Source organism: Erythrolamprus reginae, chromosome 2, assembly GCF_031021105.1.
Source record: "Erythrolamprus reginae isolate rEryReg1 chromosome 2, rEryReg1.hap1, whole genome shotgun sequence".
Lineage (NCBI taxonomy): Eukaryota > Metazoa > Chordata > Lepidosauria > Squamata > Dipsadidae > Erythrolamprus > Erythrolamprus reginae.
The window spans coordinates 74,012,168-74,032,426 of record NC_091951.1 but is presented as its reverse complement, the minus strand read 5'-3'; the positions used below and the strand labels follow the sequence as shown (position 1 = coordinate 74,032,426).

Here is a 20,259-nt window from a genome sequence, read left to right as displayed (position 1 = left end):
ATATCATTCATGTATATATGTATGCATGCATGTATGTATACACTGTATATAAACAAGTTTTTCCCCAAAGGCCATCACTCTGCTAAGCAAATAATTCCCTCAACATTGTCAAACTATTTACTAAGGCTGCACTATTATTACTACTATTTTTTTCTCATTATTCCTAACACCCATTTCCTCCCACTTATGACTGTATGACTGTAACTTGTTCCTTGTATCCTTACAATTTATATTAATATTGCTTCCTGATTGCTTATTTGACCCCTATGACAATCATTAAGTGTTGTACCTCATGATTCTTGACAAATGTATATTTTATGTACAGACAACATATGCACCAAAGACAAAATTCCTTGTGTGTCCAATCTGTCAATAAAGAATTCTATTCTATTCTATTTTCTATTTTATTCTATTCTATTGTTTTCTTTCTTTATTTATTCAATTTCTCAAGTTGATGTCCTTCAGATTGTTGGATCAGAATTCCCATACTGTCTGGAGATAATTAGAATGGTATACAGAATACAGAATAACAGAGTTGGAGGAGACTATAATCCAACCACCTGTTCAAGCATTCCACAAAATGGTTGCCCAATCTCTTTTTGAAAACCTCCAGTGAAGAAACACTCACAAATTCTAGAGGTAAGGCATTCCACTGAATTGTTCTCACTGTAAGGAAATTTATCTTTATGTTAACCCAGTTCGAGGGCAATATACTGGGAAATCTGCATCTATTCACCTCTAAGAGCCTGTCTCCTCTCCCCACTCCCCAAAATGCAACTTCAGCCTTAAAACTCTTTCTCAATAACTGGATACCTCTTTACATAGGTCCTATTGCACACATTTCTTAGGTTTCTCATTCCAGTTGCTGATAGTAAACAGTATTTGTTTATTTATTTATTTTATTGGATTTATATGCCACCCCTCTCCAAGGACTCCATTGTTGCATTTTTCATTATGGGTTTTCTGAATATATTTGTTTTTGCAAAGTGACATTCAAACACAGCTAGGATCTTTTGAATGAGGAAAATACATTCTTTTCTGAACCACTTTTAAAATTGTGGAAAACCAGCAAGTTTGCTGGGGTGAGCCGATACTAACTTAATGTGAGACATCCCTAAGCAGTGTAATATTTGGTGGAAGAATTTTGCTTCAAATCTTCCAGATTGCTGATTATCTTTTCTTTTATAAGGATGTGCACCAAGACAAATTCCTTATGTGTCCAATCACACTTGGCCATAAAAAAATATATTCTATTCTATTTATTGTTCATTCTATATTCTATTCTATATTCTATTCTATCCTATCAGAAAATACATCAAACTAAATAACATTAGTAATCAAATGGAATAACTTAACAGGATTACTTCACTAGATTTCTGATTTAGTATAAGACCACCAGATTTGTAAGGATGATTCATCTTTTGGTGTCAGAACATATTTTGGTGTCCGAACAGATGAGATTGTTTTTCCAACTCCAGATCGTCCAGGTTGTAGTTAATGACAGCAATCAATGCAAGGAATTGAATAGGATGACATGGAGGGAATAGAACTACCTGTTTCCTTTCCTACTTTCAGGCTCCTCGTACTAAAAAAACATAAAAAGCACTGGATGAACAATGACAGCAAGAAAAGACTTCATTCTCATTTTGCCATTTCCTCATACTGGAAAAAAACCCAACGGCTCAGAGTCAGAAATTAATGCAAAGGCCATCAGGACTCCAAACGTAGCCATCGAGTTCTAAGGGGAAGCATCTACTCTCAAGGGACCTTTTCGACAAAGCAGAGAAGCCCCTCTCGCGATCCCTGGCCACTTACCCGGCGCATTTGTCTTTTGTCGCCAGAGTCTACCGCCCCCTGCGGCCCAAAGGAGGCACGGCACCCATCTAGAGCTCAACCAAATCAGGACAGGCGGTGCACAAACGGCAAGGTGTGGCTTTGTCCGCCTCCGGAACGGCATGTTCTCTCCGGTGCCTTGGCTGGATCTCGCGCTGTTCCACCCCTGCGGGTGAGGGCGAGTGGAGGAAAAAAAGGAAGCGCCGCGCCAGATGGAGAAGAATACAAGAGACACGGGCGGGGGGGGGGGGAAGTTCACGGTCAGGGGCGGCGGGGAGTGCAGAGGGAACCGTTTCGTCGCCGATACAGTACGGCGACCCCTCACAGCCAAGCAACCGGTCCGGGGCCTGCTTAGGGAGGCGGGCTATATTTGCACAGCCGCCGCGGCCTCCTTCCGGCGACGCTTACCACCATCACCGCTCCGCTTGCAATGCAATCAATCGATTGGATTTCCTGTCGTATCCAGGAAGCGGGGATTAAACGGTTGTTGACAGGGGAGAAGACGACTCCGCCCATGCCAATAGGTTCCCATTAAGCCTTCACCAATGCGGTGCCTTTCCAGATGCGTTTGGCTAGGGGGGCACATCTGGGCTGGGAATCCTACGCTGTCTTCCATTGGTTTGCTTTACCCCGTCTTTTTGACTTCAAACTCTCCGGGTGTGATGGAGTTGGGAAGCTTTGCTCTCAAGCTTTGTCCCACCCCCAGAATGGAAGATCGATCGATCGATCGATCGATCGATCTACCTACCTACCTACCTACCCACCTCTGTGTGTGTGTGTGCCTGTCTGCCTGCCTACCTACCTACCTACCTATTACTCTCTTTTTTGTTACTTTTTACTTATGTTTATACAACCTACTACTATCCTATATGTGTTTGACAAATATATATGTCTGATGTGTGTTTATATATATTTATCAAATATATTTGTCAAACACGTAGATGATAATAGTAGTTTGTATAAACGTAACATAAGTAAAAAGTAAACATAAAAGAGGATAATAAGACAGTAAGACAGGGAGGGTAGGCACAGTGGTGTGCTTATACACGCCCCTTACAGATGTCTTAGAAGTATATAGAATATATTATAGGTGTTTTGCAGGAAATTCCACTAAGAATTAATGTGATAATCATTGGTCTTTAAAAGCACTATAAGAGACTTTGGAAGCAGAATTAAGATTTTTAAAAACAAAAACTTATTTAAACAACAACAACAACCTTGCTCTGAGAACGTTCTGTCTCCAAAAGCAGGAAACAAATATTAGATTTTTTTTAAAAAAATGAAGTTTCCAGCTGAACATCATGATATATTGATGAAAGGTAGAATGATTCAAAATGTCGTTTGGATTTTTCTTTTCAGGTGAGGTGAGATGAAGATACAGGTAGTCCTCAACTTACAACATTTCATTTAGTCACCGTTTGAAGTTGCAACAGCACTGAAAAAAGCGATTTGTGACTATTTTTCACAATTGTGATCATTGCAGCATTCCCACGGTTGTGTAATTTATATTGAGATGCTGGACAATTTGACTCATATTTATGATGGTTTGCAGCACAGCCCCTTTTGCAACCTTCGCAAGCAAAGTCAATGGAGAAGCCTGATTCACTTAACAACCAATGTGACTAGTTTAAGAACTGCACATTAACAAATGTAGTGAGAAAAGTAGTAAAATGGGGAAAACTCACTTAACAAATTTCTCACTTAAAAAATTGTGGGCTCAGTTGTCATAGGTTGAGGACTACCTGTAGTATGCTAACAGAATGGGAAATATGATTTATCACTCATGACACAAGCAATGCTAAAAGCTGTAGCCATGTTATTTCTTTGCTCCAATGCACATCTATTGGAGACCATTCTCACAAACAGAATTGTATTCTTTCAGTTGTACTGTACATTATTATGTAGGAAAAGCATGCAGTTCATGCCAAAGAAGGAAGCTTTAATGAAAGCTAACATCATTGCTGAGTTACTGGGTTGTTGTTGTTTTTAAATCTCAAGTGTCAAGCAAGTACTGTAATAGTTGGATATTGTTTCTAGGAAAATAAAACAATTTTATAGACGGCCATGTAATTATTTTATCTCTACTGTATAGTCACCCCAAGGGTTAAGATTCCTTTAAGAGCTGCTTGGAGATTGCCTGGGTCTATTGGAAAAAGATGTGGAGAAAAAATGTAGAACTTTGTTACTAGATGTTGACAGCAGCAAGACTATTGTATGCACAGAAATGGAAAGACACTTCAATTCCTACAATGGAGGAGAGGTTGCAGAAGCTGATGGAGTCGGCTGAAATGGTAAAATTGACTATTTTGATTAAAGAAAACAATATCAGTACTTTTATTTCCACATGGAGACCACTTCTGAACTTCGTGCTGTAAGTGGAAAAGAATGAAATTTTGATTTTGGGTTTTACTGAGTAAATTGATAGATCTTTATGAAAATGGCTTGTTCATATTATGAAAAAACAAAAAGTTGTGATTTGATGTTAATTCTTTATTCTACTGCAACAGAGAGAGTTGGAAGTCAATGTTTCTTTTTCTTCTTATCCTCCCTTATTTCTCTTGCCCCTCTTCCTCCCCACAGTCTTGGCAATAGCATTTAGACTTATATACTGCTTCATAGTGCTTCTATAGCCCTCTCTAAACTTTACAGAGTCAGCATATTGCGCCCAACAATCTGGGTCCTCATTTTACCCACCTCGGAAGAATGGACAGCTGAGTCAACCTTGAGCCGGTGGTAAGATTTGAACTGCTGAACATACAGGTAGCAGTTAGATGAAGTAGCCTGCAGCATTGCACTCTAATCACTCTGCTACCCCGGCTCCTTAGTTTTCCTATTAACTTTCATATTTTGTATCTTATTTTATTTTATAAACCAATAAAAAATGTAATTTTTTTTTTTTAAAGGAGCTGCTTAAAAATTCCTTTAGAGCAGGATTTTTTTGGATCAAGGGAATAGGCAATATCTGCAGCTGATGTGCAATCCCTAACATATTTGCCCAGAGCTAATGCTGAGCAGAGACTGGGAAGGGTCTTACCACGTAGCCTACATCCTATTTAGGAAGCTTGTGTCTATTGTTTTAGGCCAGGCCATATGTGTACACTAAAAAACACAATCTCAAATCAACTAGTTGCCCAGGAGAAGAAAGGGAGGGAGGAAGGAAGGAAGGAAGGAAGATTTTGATTGGTATGAATTTGAAATTCTGATGAATTGTATTACTTCACCAACAGCTGCTCTAATCAAATAAACAATGCTTGTAACCTCAAAGGGAATCATTCAGCAGAACTAGTCTGTCTGGCAAAAAACCCTTCTGGTGAAGATATATTGTTTAATACCTATAACTATTAGTATAGGCATACTGTATTTGAAGGATGCTGGGATATTGCATCTTCTATAAAAATTATATTGAAAGAGAAAGAATGGAAAAAATCTCAAAATCCTATCACAATTTAGAGAGTTTAGAAATTCTTCGCCCATGAGTGAATGGCAGTATAATGCATATACCAGTAAAGAGGAACAAAATGACAACCTAAACTAGTTACACCATCTTTATACACTGCTCAAAAAAATAAAGGAAACACTTAAACAACACAATATAACTCCAAGTAAATCAAACTTCTGTGAAATCAAACTGTCCACTTAGGAAGCAACACTGATTGACAATCAATTTCACGTGCTGTTGTGCACATTCAACTTGTACAGAACAAAGTATTCAATAAGAACATTTCATTCATTCATATCTAGAATGTGTTCTTTGAGCGTTCCCTTTATTTTTTTGAGCAGTATATATTAACAGGACATGCTTGTTTTATTGTTAACTATTCGTCTTGAGTTTGGTGTGTCAGTATCTGATCTACAAGCCAGCACAAAATGTATTGGTGTGTTTGTATGTAGTATAATTGCAGCGCTAAAGCACAAGATACACTAGATCAGCCATACTCATGCAACATGAATAGGAATCATGCTATCACATTTCAGACTGTTACAGAAACGTTACCTCTACTCCTCAGCTACAATGACAGCCTGTGCTAAAAGACGGCCAGTTCAGAAAATGAAGTGAATAGATGAAAAGGTTTTAAAATGGTGTTTCATGAGATCCCTTGTCAGATTATCCCTTGAAAGCCAGTTTCTCCCACCCACCCCGTCTCCAAGACGCAGCATTTTGGAGGTGATGGTAACTGAAAACTGCAGCTGCTGCATTCTAGCTCTGGACTTTTTTTTTCATGATGTCACTTGCAAATCAGGCAGGCTTCAGTTTCAATCCCCTTGGTGTACTTCTGCATCTTTTCAAGGGGAAATGTCTCTGTATGATCAGGGGCAGGACTCTCAGTCTCTCCTTCCCCATAAGAAGAAATGAAGGCACCCAAAGTTGACCACTCACTCATATGAGCTGTAAGAAAAGCAAGCTTGGGTGACTTAGGATTGAGACCGCGTGGGGAGCTATCCTTGTTAAAAATAGGGTTGCCTCACCAAGGCAGTTTTTAAGAGCTCTTCTGCTATCAGTTTTCATCTAGCTGAGCTCCAAGAAATCAAATGGGAAATGCCATGAGCAAATGAAACAAACAAAATGTAAAAAAAGAGTTATATTTATGTGGTTGCTTACCAAACACATCAAATTATATTAAAATAACCAGAATGTCTTTACAATACCCAAGGCCACGTCACAACATTTGAACACCTCTGGTTGAAAAAGTTGAAAAATTTAACATTCCTTAAAATTTAGCAATACTGAAGAGACACTGAGAGATAGAGAGAGAGAGCTTCTTTGCTCTGTGCACAAATACTTTGGCACTTGTAATACTTCGATATCAATCATTTTGAAGAACACCAAGGAACTTTATGGATTACTTGTCTGACCATATTTTAAAAAGTATAAAAGCAATACCGGGAATCGCCACTAGATGGATTCATAACTGGCTGACTAATCGCATTCAATGTGTGGTCCTGCTGTTCTGTTAAAAGTTACTATACACTTGTACTGTTCCTGGGTCTATTTGACCCAGACCGAAAATTCTTTATTTTAGGTGCTTATATTTGGTCAATTTGAAAACCTTTTTCACTTGGAAACTAGTTTGAACATTTCTGCACACAATGAAATGAAAATTGAAATGAAAAAAATAATGCTTATTGGTTTATTTTGCTCATAAAAGCCCACCCCCTCATTTTGTGAATTTGTTTTCAATTTATAGATAGTTTTGCCTGCAAACAACGTACAATTTTACTAAATTTGGTGTGGGATCACTAGTTTGAACATTTTTTAACATAATGATATGAAAATTGAACTGAAAAAAAAAGATCCTTATTTGTTTATTTTGCTCATAAAAGGCCCCCCCCCCTGGTTTTTCAAGCGTGTCACTTTATAAATTTTTCTAGGCCCCTAATTTCAAATATTTTCAATAATTTTGGCATTGAATTACCAGTTTGAACATTTCTCAACATAATGAAATGGAAATTGAAGCAGTGATAGAAAGTGCTCAGGCAGTAATAGTCCTAGGCTGGAAGGATGCAGCTGGCCGACAGCTCCGCGGCTCTCCTGCGAAGGTGACAGCCGGGTGGGGGCGCTTCTCGGCGGTCTCCTGAACCCGAACGCTGAACCCGAACTTTTGCTGAACTTCTGGGTTTGGCGTTCAGGAGAACGCCAAGAAGCCCCCCGGCTGTTTCGGAAAGTGACAGCCGGGCGGCGGCACTTCTCGGCGGCCACCCAAACCTGAACTTTTGCTGAACTTCCGGGTTTGGCGTTCACGGCGGCGGGTTTGTAAGGTGAAAAAAGTTCGTAAGAAGAGGCAAAAAATTTCCGAACCCCAGGTTCGTATCTCAAAAAGTTCGTATGACGAGGGGTTCATATCACAAGGTACTACTGTATGTCCCCATTGTAGTAGAGCGGTATGAATGTTGTCTGGTGGTGGGCACTTTGAATACTGAGCACATTGTTATATGTTGTGTGCATGTTTTATTATTATAAAAATCAATAAAAATTAAAAAAGATTTATCAAACTCCTGTTTGTTCCACAGGGAGGTGTTACCCTATAAAATATACCTATTTCAGATAACATTTTCCCATCAATTGTTTTGAGACAGAGATGGCCATTTTCAGGGATGGTTTTCACTTACCCTCTCTACCAGTTCACAAATATCAATGTGCACCCACCTCTTCACATACACCCAGCCTCCCACGCATATGCTTTCCTCGTATGTGAGCCTTCCGCATATGTGTGTGGCCTAAAAAGTGTGCACAAATAAGATAGCATAGAGCTGGAGCAGGTAGGTGGTGACCCACCTGCTATTCAGGTGAACCAGTCCAAGCGGCTGAATATCACCTCTGGCCTTTTTACCTGGATCAAATTCTGAACAATAATTATATAATGTGATTTCCCATGCTGTCTCACAAAGTACATTACCAAGGATTTAATTAAAAAAAAAAGAACATGGAAGCAAACTAAATGGATTGTGTTCAACAGAGTTATATTTTCTTGGCTACGGCAATCAAATCAGATTCCATTTGTTGTTTTTGTTCTTACTGTTCAAATATGTAGCCATTACAACACAAAAAAGCTGCCACATATGGAAAAGATTTGAGATCACACAGACTTAATTCTTGGAAAAAAATATAAATAAAACATTTCCACAAAATTAGTAGCAGGAAATTCATATTGTTTTGTTTGGAGTGCTCCTCTCTTCAGTTGTCATCTGTAAAAGCTTAAATAAGACCTCCAGGATTTTAGGGTATTTCAAAGATTGTGAGATCTTGAAAAGCAACAGGATCTAAAAAAAGAATATATGTTACTGGCAATGTGTAAAAAGCTGCCATTGTGTAGAATGCCTAGGAAAGCTATAGAGTGTATGACTTTTTTAGGCAAAGATGGAAATGTCTGTGTTATTTCACTTCCTGCACGAATTCTTCCACCCTTTCTTATGGATTATTGTCTTCTTGCAAACAGTATTTCATAACCGTGACTATCTAACCTAGAAATGCTGAACAGATTATGATCTAGGTCAGGTACACATAAGACATTGTCTAATGTTACTCTTATCTCAGGTACATAGATTTTACCTTCTCTTTAATAGCAGACTATTGTCCAATAGCCAAAATAACAGAAGGCTAGAATGACATTTTAGTGGGAATATTTTATATTTTGCTTTTGTCATTCTCTTTTGACATAATGCCTAGGACAGTGATAGCGAACCTATGGCACAGGTTCCATATGTGGCATGCGAGCCATATCTGCTGGCACGCGAGCTGTTGCCCTAGCTCAGCTGCAAGGTGCATGTGTCTGCCGGCCAGCTGATTTTTGGCTCGCACAAAGGCTCTGGGAGCCCTTCATGGCATCGGACCAGAATATCTCCGGGACCGCCTTCTGCCGCACGAATCCCAGCGACCAGTTGGGTCCCACAGAGTTGGCCTTCTCGAGGTCCCGTTGACAAAACAATGTCATTTGGCGGGTCCCAGGGGAAGAGCCTTCTCTGTGGCGGCCCCGACCCTCTGGAACCAGCTCCCCCCTAAGATTAGAACTGCCCCCACCCTCCTTGCCTTTCGTAAACTCCTTAAAACCCACCTCTGCCGTCAGGCATGGGGGAACTGAGATAACTTCCCCAGGCCTATACTGTTTATGTATGGTATGTTGTGTGCATGTTTTTTTTTAATTATGGGTTTTTAGCTTTCTAATTATTGAATTTGTATTATATATTGTTTTCTGTTGCTGTGAGCCGCCCCGAGTCTGTGGAGAGGGGCGGCATACAAATTTAATAAATAAAATAAAATAATAAATAAATTTTTGGCTTCCAGACAGCCTCCAGTCTGGAGCCTGGGGAGGGTGAAACACAAGCCTACTGGGCCCACCAGAAGCTGGGGAACAGGTCATTTCTGGCCTCCAGAGGGCCTCCATAGGGCGGGTGAAGCTATTTTTGACCTCCCCAGGCATTGAATTATGGATGTGGGCACTGGTGCATGTGCGATAGCATACAAGCATGCTCTTTCAGCACCCAAGGGACAGAAGGTTTACCATCACTGGCCTAAGAAATGCATGAAAAATTAAGCGTTTCTTACTGTGAGGTCCTGTTTTTGACATTCCATACATTTCTTAGACATTATATGAAATTCCTAATTTCATACATGGAAAGAATAACATTCTTTAGCATTTGTTATTTACACTGTACACTAGAGTAACATTTCCCAATCTGCTTCACATAGATGCATTGCCTAGATCTCTTCTAACTCCCAGCCAATACAGCTTTCCTGGATGATAACTATAGCAGCTGGTTTGAGGAAACTAGAATTTAGATGGCTATACAGTAATTTATCGAGAAAGTTTGTTTGAAATTTTGTTTCATCTTTTATCATCTCCTTTCAAAACTCCCTTAGAACAGAAGGATTTGGCTAGGAAATTAATATTTTATTTCATTTCAATTCCATTTATCAAAAGTAAGTGATCCTTTGAGATTTTTTCATTTTATTTATTTCAATGCATTGAAGCAAAGGAAAGCAGGGAGAAGAAAGATGATTAAACCGTAAGTAGAAAGAAAGCCTAAGATTAGTGATGGGAGAACCCAACGGTATTCGGGTTTGGCAAGTTTGGCCGAACTTTATGCAAAATTCATCTGAACTCGAACCCGAACGGGGAATCCCTCCCACGAAGAGATTCCGGGGGCGGAGCTTTGACATCACCGGCAGGTTGCTAAGGACGCCAAGGTGATCACTTCCTGGATTCCATGGAATCTAGGAAGTGATCACCTTGGCGTCCTTAGCAACCTGCCGGTGACGTCAAAGCTCCGCCCCCAGAATCTCTTCGTGGGAGGGATTCCCCAGCTCCTTCAAAGGGAGGTCTTCACATAAAAATAAACATTGCTATTTTTACGAAAAAGGACACCGCAGTGGCGCTGCAAGCAAAAGGCGGTCCTTTCACGTAAAAATAAACATTGATTGAAGATTGAAAAAAGTAATATCATGACCCTGGGACACTGCAACTGTCATAAGTACATGCCAGTTGCCTAGCATTTGAATTTTGCCACTTACCACCCCTACGTGGTAAGTGGCGTGCACAGCTCTGTGTTGCCAGCATGCATGCGCGTGCCCCCCCAATGAAATTTTGCTTCTGCGCACTCTCAGGAATCAAAACCTCATGAGAGAGAGATTTGTGCGCAAGAGAGATTTTGGTGATTTCTTTTGCTTCCGTGGATGCGCTGAAACAAAAAATTGCTAAAATCTCTCTCGTGCATCCTCTTGTGAGAATTTGCTTCCTGCACATGCGCAGAAGCAAAATCTTGCTGGGGCGCATGCACCTGCAGGCTGGAGATGCGGAGTTGCATGTGCAGCTCCATTTTCGCTACTGGTACACAGTGTGGCCCGTACCGGCTAGCAACCCAGGACTGATTGTAATTGTAGAAAATGGTCATATCTCACTTTTTTTCTGTCATTTATATATAACTTTGAATGGTCACTAAATGAACTGTTATAAGTTGAGGACTACCTGTATTTTTTACATAGAGATAATGGTGTATTGTAGGTGAAAAGCTAAAATGTTGTTGAATAGAATAGAATAGAATAGAATAGAATTTTTTAATGGCCAAGTGTGATTGGACAAGGAATTTGTCTTGGTGCATATGCTCTCAGTGTACATAAAAGAAAAAGATACATTTGTCAAGAATCATGTGGTACAACACTTAATGATTGTCATAGGGGTCAAATAAGCAATGATGAAACAATCAATATTAATAAAAATCTTAGGATACAAGCAACAAGTTACAGTCATACAGTCCTAAGTGGGAGGAAAAGCATGAGAGGAATGATGAGAAAAACTAGTAGAATAGATTTGGTAAAAAGTCTGACAGTGTTGAGGGAATTATTTGTTTAGCAGAGTGATGGCGTTCGGGAAAAACCTGTTCTTGTGTCTAGTTGTCTTGGTGTGCAGTGCTCTGTAGCGATGTTTTGAGGGTAGGAGTTGAAACAATTTGTGTCCAGGATGTGAGGGGTCAGTAAATATTTTCCCCACCCTCTGGTTAACTTTTGACTAAATATGAGATGGATTAGAATAAGGAGCACTCAGGGAGAGGTAAAAAGGGAGAAAGAGGAAATAGAAAGGGGAAGGGAGAGGAGAAGGAGTGTAGGGAAGAAAGGAGAAAGAAAGTAGAAGGAGGAGATGGAGATAGAAGGAGGGGAGAGTAACAGAATGAAGGAAAACAAATTGATGAACGGGATAAAAATAGGTGCAAAACAGAACATTTTTGATTGATTGGACAAAAATATAAAAATATGTATGTTATTGACATTTTACGGTATTTGTATTGACATAAAATGGAAATTGTGGAGGATTTTTTAAAAAAAATATTACACAAAAAGAGAGATAAGATGGAATACAGTGAATCTCAATTAACTTAATGATGAAACAAAAGTAGATGGCCAATATAATTCTATTGAAAATAGAGTGAATAAAGAAGCAAATTTGAAAATTAGGTAAATTCAAATACCATCATAGAAGAGAAATTGTATGGAGAAATTTTAAAGCGTGCCAGTGATGATAGCAAAACAGCACATTGTATGTAACCTGTTGCAAGGAATAAATATGAAGAAATAAAAAAATAACCGTGATTGAGGATTCCTTTTCCCCAAGTGCCTTATTTTACATTTAGAAACATTAAAACAAGCCAACAAACTATATTATATCAATCCATACAACCATACATTGTTGGCTTGTTTATATATTACCAACCCAACTGTTTGGCCAGAGTACTAACCTCTCTCTCTGTCTCTCCCTCCCTCCCTACCTCCATACATACATACATACATACCTACCTACCTATCTATCATCTGTCTGTCTGTCTGTCTGTCTGTCTGTCTGTCTGTCTGTCTGTCTGTCTGTCTGTCTGTCTGTCTGTCTATCTATCTATCTATCTATCTATCTATCTATCTATCTATCCATCTATGTATCTATTGAAATTATATCCCACCCCTCTCCGAAGACTCGGAGTGGCTAACAACGTATAAAAAAAGAAAACAATACAATATAGTAGCCAAAATCCAATTAATTTAAAACTAAATATACTAAACTATAATCCCCAATTTTATAATCCCCAAATTAATCATAACCACTCAGACAACAACCATACGTGACATTCATGGGGTAGGGGGCTAGAGTCTAATCACCCCAATCCTAGTGGCATAGATGAGTCTTAAGATTCTTGCGGAAGGTGATGAGGGTTGGGGCAGTACAAATCTCCAGGGGGAGATGATTCCAGAGGGCTGGAAACCCCACAAAGAAGGCTCTTTCCCTAGGCCCCACCAAGCAACATTGTCCACTTGTCGGGACCTGGAGAAAGCCGACTCTGTTGCTCAGATTTCCTAAGCGCCATTTGACTTCACATTCCAGGATGCCTGGCTCGAGGTCAGTGACTACCCCATCATGGTTATCAGAGACATTAAGCTCGTTCTGTGCAAATTTTGCCACCTCTTTTTAATCTCTTCTGCCTCTGTTAGGTCCCTGCCACTTTGGTCCTTTATCATGTCCATCTTTGCATAAAACGTTCCCCTCATATATCCAATTTTCTTGAAGAGATCTCTGATCCTCCCTATTCTATTGTTTTCTTCTATGTATATTTTCTTCTATGTCTCTATGTATATTCTAACAAAATCAACTTTTCAAGAGTTGCATGAATCTTCAGTTGCCTGTAGGTGGTAGCATTAGAATATGAAACCCAGTGCTAACTCTCCCAGAGAAAGAAAATACAGAGAACTAAGGGGAATTAATTCCGGGTTTACTACAGTATCTACTTAACTGCACTACAGTTGTCCCATCGTGCCTGCATAGATTGTGATGTGACTTTTTTTCCACACCCTGGTAGAATAGGATTCAGGCATCTGACATTCAGATGACAGCCAGATTTTCTGATTTATTGCTCACTGGCTCAGTATATCTGGGTCCCATGCTTTCAAAAAGCGACCACACCCTTGATTGCTGGAATGATCACAGACTCACATGATGCTGTGTTGGCCTGTAGCATTGCACTATTTCCTCTTGCATATGTTTGTTTTCAATCAATTGCAATTGTGTTTCTATCCTCCTGGATTAATGTTGCTTCACATATCACTTAGCTCCCTGGAATCAAAGGCTAGCTAGGCTGACTGGAGCATCTCCAACACATAATGCAGCAGGTAATAGTTGGTAATAGCTATGTGACTTCACTCTCACAGACTGATAGCGTTGGTCTCATCAGCCTGGTGGTGCCTAGGGAAAGGGCCTTCTCTGTGGCGGCTCCAGTCCTTTGGGATCAACTCCCCCCAGAGATTCATACAGTCCCTACCCTCCTGACCTTTCGAAAGGGTTTAAAAATGCACTTTTGCCAGCAGGCCTGTAGCCATTGAGCACTGACATGGGCTCTAGCTGTTAGTATGACTGTGGCTGAATGAATTCAGTTGAATGGTTTTAAACTGCCTGGAGTTTTAATTTGATTTTTATGTTTGGGTTTCTCGTAGCTTATATTTTGTATCTGTTTCTACTTTGTAAGTCGCCCTGAGTCCGCTGGAGAAGGGCGGCATATAAATCCAAATAAATAAATAAAATAAATAAATAAACTATGATAATGAAGTGCTACAACTATGATGTTCAGGGGATGGGAACTGCAATCCACACATTCTATCTGCCATCATTTCTTTCCCTGATCAAGAGTTTGGATATACTATTATTATAATCTTCTTTCAATTCTTTTTTATTTTTTCGATCTTTTAAGGTACTATTTGTTACCTAGAGTCATTTAAATGATCCAGCTTCTTAATTGATTAAGCAAATGTATAAAAGGAAAAGAAAATGGGTTGGAGAAGCCTTTTTTGCAACGGAATTTAGAAAATCCTTCCTTCACTACTCAGAGAATTTACTCTTTACCTTTACTAGGAGAGAAGGTGCTGCTTTGTCCACTTCCAACCACCCTGCGTATAACCTCATGGAAGTAGTCTGTTGTTGTTGGTAGCCACGTGATTTTAAAATTAGCCTCCTTGTTAGTATTTTTGGGTTTTCTAGCCCGTGGACTTTAATGACAGCCCTATGTAATTTGATCTGGTAGTAGCCATGCAAATGGAACAAAAAACAATAAATATGGAACATTGCTTTGAGATGATACAGTCTCTTCCCCTCCCCCTCATTTTTTCCCTGTGTGTCTACAAGTGTGTGTACTTTTAAATATTCTGAGAACAATTCCACATTGCAGCAAAGAACATAGTCTTACAAATCGGTCTATTGACATTAGCTTTTCCTGGGAAGGATCTTGTAACACCGAAAATTTCAGGTTGTTGGCCAATGGTAACAGCGAGAAGGAAAATGAGCATCAAAAGACTGGTAAGATAAGCAGCGTGCCCAGAAAGCATATGATTGCGGTGTGGCCAACAGTGTGTTTGTCACACAGCGCTCTCTCTCTGTTAAGGAAGGGGGAAGAATGGTGTTAAAAGAGCTCTGCAAAACCACCACCCCTCCAAGTGGCTGGGCTGTCCTCCAGCCTATGGTTTAGCCTTGCTACTCATGAATCAGCCCTTTTTGCAAAAATTGCCTCCCCAGCTTGTTTACTTGGAAACTAAGTGCTTTAAGGAACAGGGTGCTTGCTTTCCATGCATAACAATGATCTCTGTTTTAGATGGTCCCCCCTTGCTTTCACTCGTATTTACCAAGGGAGGCACATGTGCGTAAGGAACCCTGCCATTGCAAGAAGCTTCCAGGAAACTGACCCAAAGAACATGAGAACATTTTCTTTTTGAGGCTGAGCTGACATTTGATGGCGCCAACATTTTAACTAACACGTACAAATGTGCTTGTTTTTTCCCTCCAGGTTTAGATTGATAGGAGAACTTAATTAGTAAAACAATGAAGTTTTTGTCTGGAGTTCTCATTACTACAGTTGCGCAAAGCTTTAATGGTCTGGTGGGAAATACTGTGCTGAATTTTGGAGGGTCTGATGCTTCTGCTAAGTGGGGACCTGAGATACTCAGTTCTGCTCCAATAGCACGGTGGGCCACACCAGCTGGTGACAAAATGCAAGCTTTCAAATAGCTAATAGGAAAACAAAGAAACATTCTCCTTATTGCCTTCATAGGGAGTAGATTAGAATATAGTATAATAGCACCACATAGCAGAGCAGAACATAGCTTTTGGAGGGATGGAGGCTTCAAGCACACATCCATGCTGTTTCCTTGGCAATAAGAGCCAGGCACTGTAGTTAGAATGCAGCATTGCAGGCTGCTTCAGCTAACTGCTAGCTGTAGTTCAGCAGTTCAAATCTCACCACCGGCTCAAGGTTCACTCAGCCTTCCATCTTTCCGAGGTGGGTAAAATGAGGTGCCAGATTGTTGGGGACAATATGCTGATTCTATAAACTGTTTAGAAAGGGCTGTAAAAGCACTATGAAGTGGTATATAAGCAGGGGTGGGGGGGAACGCAGTGGGGTAACAAAAATGGAGCTGCACCCCAGAGCACCCAATTTACACTGAAAGATGTTGAAAGAAAATGCATAAACCACACACACAGTGTGGTAGTAAAAAATTTGGTAGCCAATCACTGTATATAAGTCTAAATGCTATATAAATGCTATTTATTGGCCAAGTGTGATTGGACACAGAGGGATATTAGTCTAAATGCTATTGCTAATGTTTTGTATAAGGGGCTTGCTTTTCCTTCTTCCAAGGTCACCAGCTGGTTTTGTATCTAAGGAGGGCTAGACCTCACAATCTCTCAGGCACTATCCCAGGAGTGTCAAACCTGATTACATTGAGGGCCTCGTTAGGGTTTTGCTTGATCTTGCAGAGCTAGGATGGGCATGGACAAGGTGGGTGTGGCCAGTTCGATGTCACTCGTGTCGGGGAACCTGTGGTGGCCCAAGCACTCTGCCAGCAAAAACAGGCTCCTGAGCTTCATTTTTGGTTGCGTTGGTTTCCTGTAAACTTCTGCCAGCGAAAATGGAGTTCAGGAGGGCCACAGAAGGCTGGTCCTTTGCTGTTTCCAGAGCAGCCTCATGGGCCAGATTTAAGCACCATGCAGGCTGGCTGTAATTCAGATCTGGATATTTTATGGACGACAGGCCACATCCAGCCTTTTAGCTGTCCTTGTCCAATGTATGGCGTTGACATGGCACAGGGAATGGAGAATTGATGATGAGGGTTGAGACAGCAGGCGGTAGGACAGAAGTGTGTGTGAGAGGGAGCAGCATTCCATTTCTTATATGGCCCCTTGGGAAAATTAACTACCCATCCCTGTTCTAATTGTACTTTAGAGACAGATTGGTAGAATGGTTAATATCTTCTCCTCTATTTTTACATATTATCTTTATATATATATTACTTCATGTCTATTCTCTTCCATATGTATTGTGTATTGGACAAATGAATGAATGAATGAATGAATAAATAAATAAATAAATTTGTTTGGAGGAAAAAAATGAATTTCTGTCCACCTGCAAGACCAAGGTGAACCATTGAAATCCAGTGAATACAATATGATTTTGTTTTCCACATCTAAGGGTTAGGATGTCATGCATACACAGTTAGCTCTCTCTGGTTTTAGCACTTTCCTACATTATTGGCTTGCTAGATTACACTATAGAAAGGGAAGTATGATTCTGTCCCTTTAGCTGATAAAGAATCAATGAAAGGGCAAAGTCCATTCACCTTGGTGTTCGCATCTACTGTACATATTAACTGTTTGTTATCACCAGAGGGGGTGGGGGGGTATTGCTTTTATAAAATATTTTTATACTATACTTTTATTGTTGGTAAGCTGCCTAAGTTGCTATCAGTGAGAAGCTGCACAGTACAGAAAAATAAATAAAAATAACAACAAAAAACAATACCCCAACCACAAAATCTGATGTATAATAGATGTGATTACAAAGATGAATCTTAGAAAATGCAACTTTTCTAAATAATAGATAATAATAATAATAATAATAATAATAATAATAATAATAATAATAATAATTTATTAGATTTGTATGCCGCCCCTCTCCGAAGACTCGGGGCGGCTCACAACAAGCGATAAAACAATATTGTACAGGCACAAATCTAATATTAAGAAAAAACTAAAAACCCTATCAATTTAAAAAACCAAACAGCACATACATACCAAACATAAATTATAATAAGCCTGGGGGAAAGGTGTCTCAAATCCCCCATGCCTGGCGGTATAGATGGGTCTTAAGTAGTTTACGGAAGACAAGGAGGGTGGGAGCAGTTCTAATCTCCGGGGGGAGTTGATTCCAGAGGGCCGGGGCCGCCACAGAGAAGGCTCTTCCCCTGGGGCCCGCCAGACGACACTGTTTAGTCGACGGGACCCGGAGAAGGCCAACTCTGTGGGACCTTATCGGCCGCTGGGATTCGTGCGGTAGTAGGCGGTTCCGGAGGTATTCTGGTCCAATGCCATGTAGGGCTTTAAAGGTCATGACCAACACTTTGAATTGTGACCGGAAACTGATCGGCAGCCAATGCAGACCACGGAGTGTTGTAGAAACGTGGGCGAATCTGGGAAGCCCCACGATGGCTCTTGCGGCTGCGTTCTGCATGATCTGAAGTTTCCGAACACTTTTCAGAGGTAGCCCCATGTAGAGAGCATTGCAGTAATCGAACCTCGAGGTGATAAGGGCATGAGTGACTGTGAGCAATGACTCCCTGTCCAAATAGGGCCGCAACTGGTGCACCAGGCGAACCTGGGCAAACGCCCTCCTCGCCACAGCCGAAAGATGATGTTCCAATGTCAGCTGTGGGTCGAGGAGGACGCCCAAGTTGCGCACCCTCTCTGAGGGGTCAGTAGTTCCCCCCCCCAGGGTAATGGACGGACAGATGGAATTGTCCTTGGGAGGCAACACCCACAGCCACTCCGTCTTGTCTGGATTGAGTTTGAGTTTGTTGACACCCATCCAGTCCCCAACAGCCTCCAGGCACCGGCACATCACTTCCACTGCTTCGCTGACTGGACATGGGGTGGAGATGTACAACTGGGTATCATCCGCATATTGATGATACCTCACCCCATGCCCTTGGATGATCTCACCCAGTGGTTTCATGTAGATATTAAATAGCAGGGGGGAGAGGACCGACCCCTGAGGTACCCCACAAGGGAGAAACCTAGAGGTCGACCTCTGACCCCCCACTAACACCGACTGCGACCGACCGGAGAGGTAGGAGGAGAACCACTGGAGAACAGTGCCTCCCACTCCCAACTCCTCCAGTCGGCGCAGAAGGATACCATGGTCGATGGTATCAAAAGATAGATAGATAGATAGATAGATAGATAGATAGATAGATAGATAGATAGATAGATAGATAGATAGATAGATGTCAATCATGCAGCTTACTTTTGGGGTTGTAAGTGATCTGAATTGAAAAATATTAAAATGGATTAGCTCAACTTGTTAAATTTGGGCAATCTTTGAGTCAATTAATGTAGAATTCCCTGTGTCATTTTTTGATGTAACTAAAAATTGGTATGAGTGAAAATAATTATCTGTGAATGTCTTTAAAAATGCAATTATGAACAATTTGTTTTTTGATCATAATGACACTGTCTCTGATAACCATAAAGGGGAATGCAATTCTACACATCAGGTCTACTTAGAAGTTGATCAGCCTTTTAAACAAAACAATTCAATATATTATTCCATCATTCCATTTAATAATGGGTACTCACCAATAGTGAGTCAATATATTGTAACAATGTACAAAATAGCATTTAGTAGTAATTCTATTTCACACTGGTATCTCTTAAACAGAACATTAAGAAAATGTTCTGTTCTCATTATATTGCTGCTAATCAATAAGAACAGGGGTGTCAAATTTGATTTCATTGAGGGCCACTTCATGGTTGTGTTTGAACTCGCGAGGGGCCGGGAGGACATGGTCAGGTTGGCATGGCAGACTCCACATCACTCCTCGAGGCTCTGTTTTGGCTGCAATGACCTGTAGCCCTCTGCCAGCAAAAATGGAGCCTGGGGAAACCATCAGTCTTCAGAGAGGGGTGGCATACAAATATTATTATTATTATTATTATTATTATTATTATTATTATTATTATTATTATTAATATTAATATTATTATTATTTATAACGATAACGATAACGATAATACTACTACTAATAGTAATTTTTAGATCTTTGTATTTTACTAATTGAGGAGAAGCAGCTAGAGAAATTAGTGAAATACGAAGATCTAAAAATCGAGCTGCAACAACTCTGGCATAAGCCAGTGAAAGTGGTCCCAGTGGTACTTGGCACGCTGGGCGGAGGACCAAAGGATCTCAGTGGACATTTGAAAACCATTGGAATTGACAAAATCTCCATCTGTCAATTGCAAAAGGCTGCTTTACTGGGATTGGCAAATATAATTCACCGCTATATCAAGCAGTCCTAGGTGCTTGGGAAGCACCCGACTGGTGATGAAATGCGAAATCCAGCATAGTGATCTTGTTTGC

General features: G+C 40.4%; 1 protein-coding gene across 1 annotated transcript in view; it reads right to left on the bottom strand.

Moving 5' to 3' along the window:
• Positions 1 to 2,297, bottom strand: part of SLC41A3 (solute carrier family 41 member 3) — a 29,522-nt gene extending 27,225 nt beyond the window's left edge. Inside the window, exon 1 of the mRNA XM_070738358.1 lies at positions 1,816 to 2,297. Within this exon, the coding sequence (XP_070594459.1) occupies positions 1,816 to 1,824 (9 nt within the window). The 5' untranslated portion in view covers positions 1,825 to 2,297. The remainder of the gene's footprint in view (positions 1 to 1,815) is intronic.
• Positions 2,298 to 20,259: the final 17,962 nt, after the last annotated feature.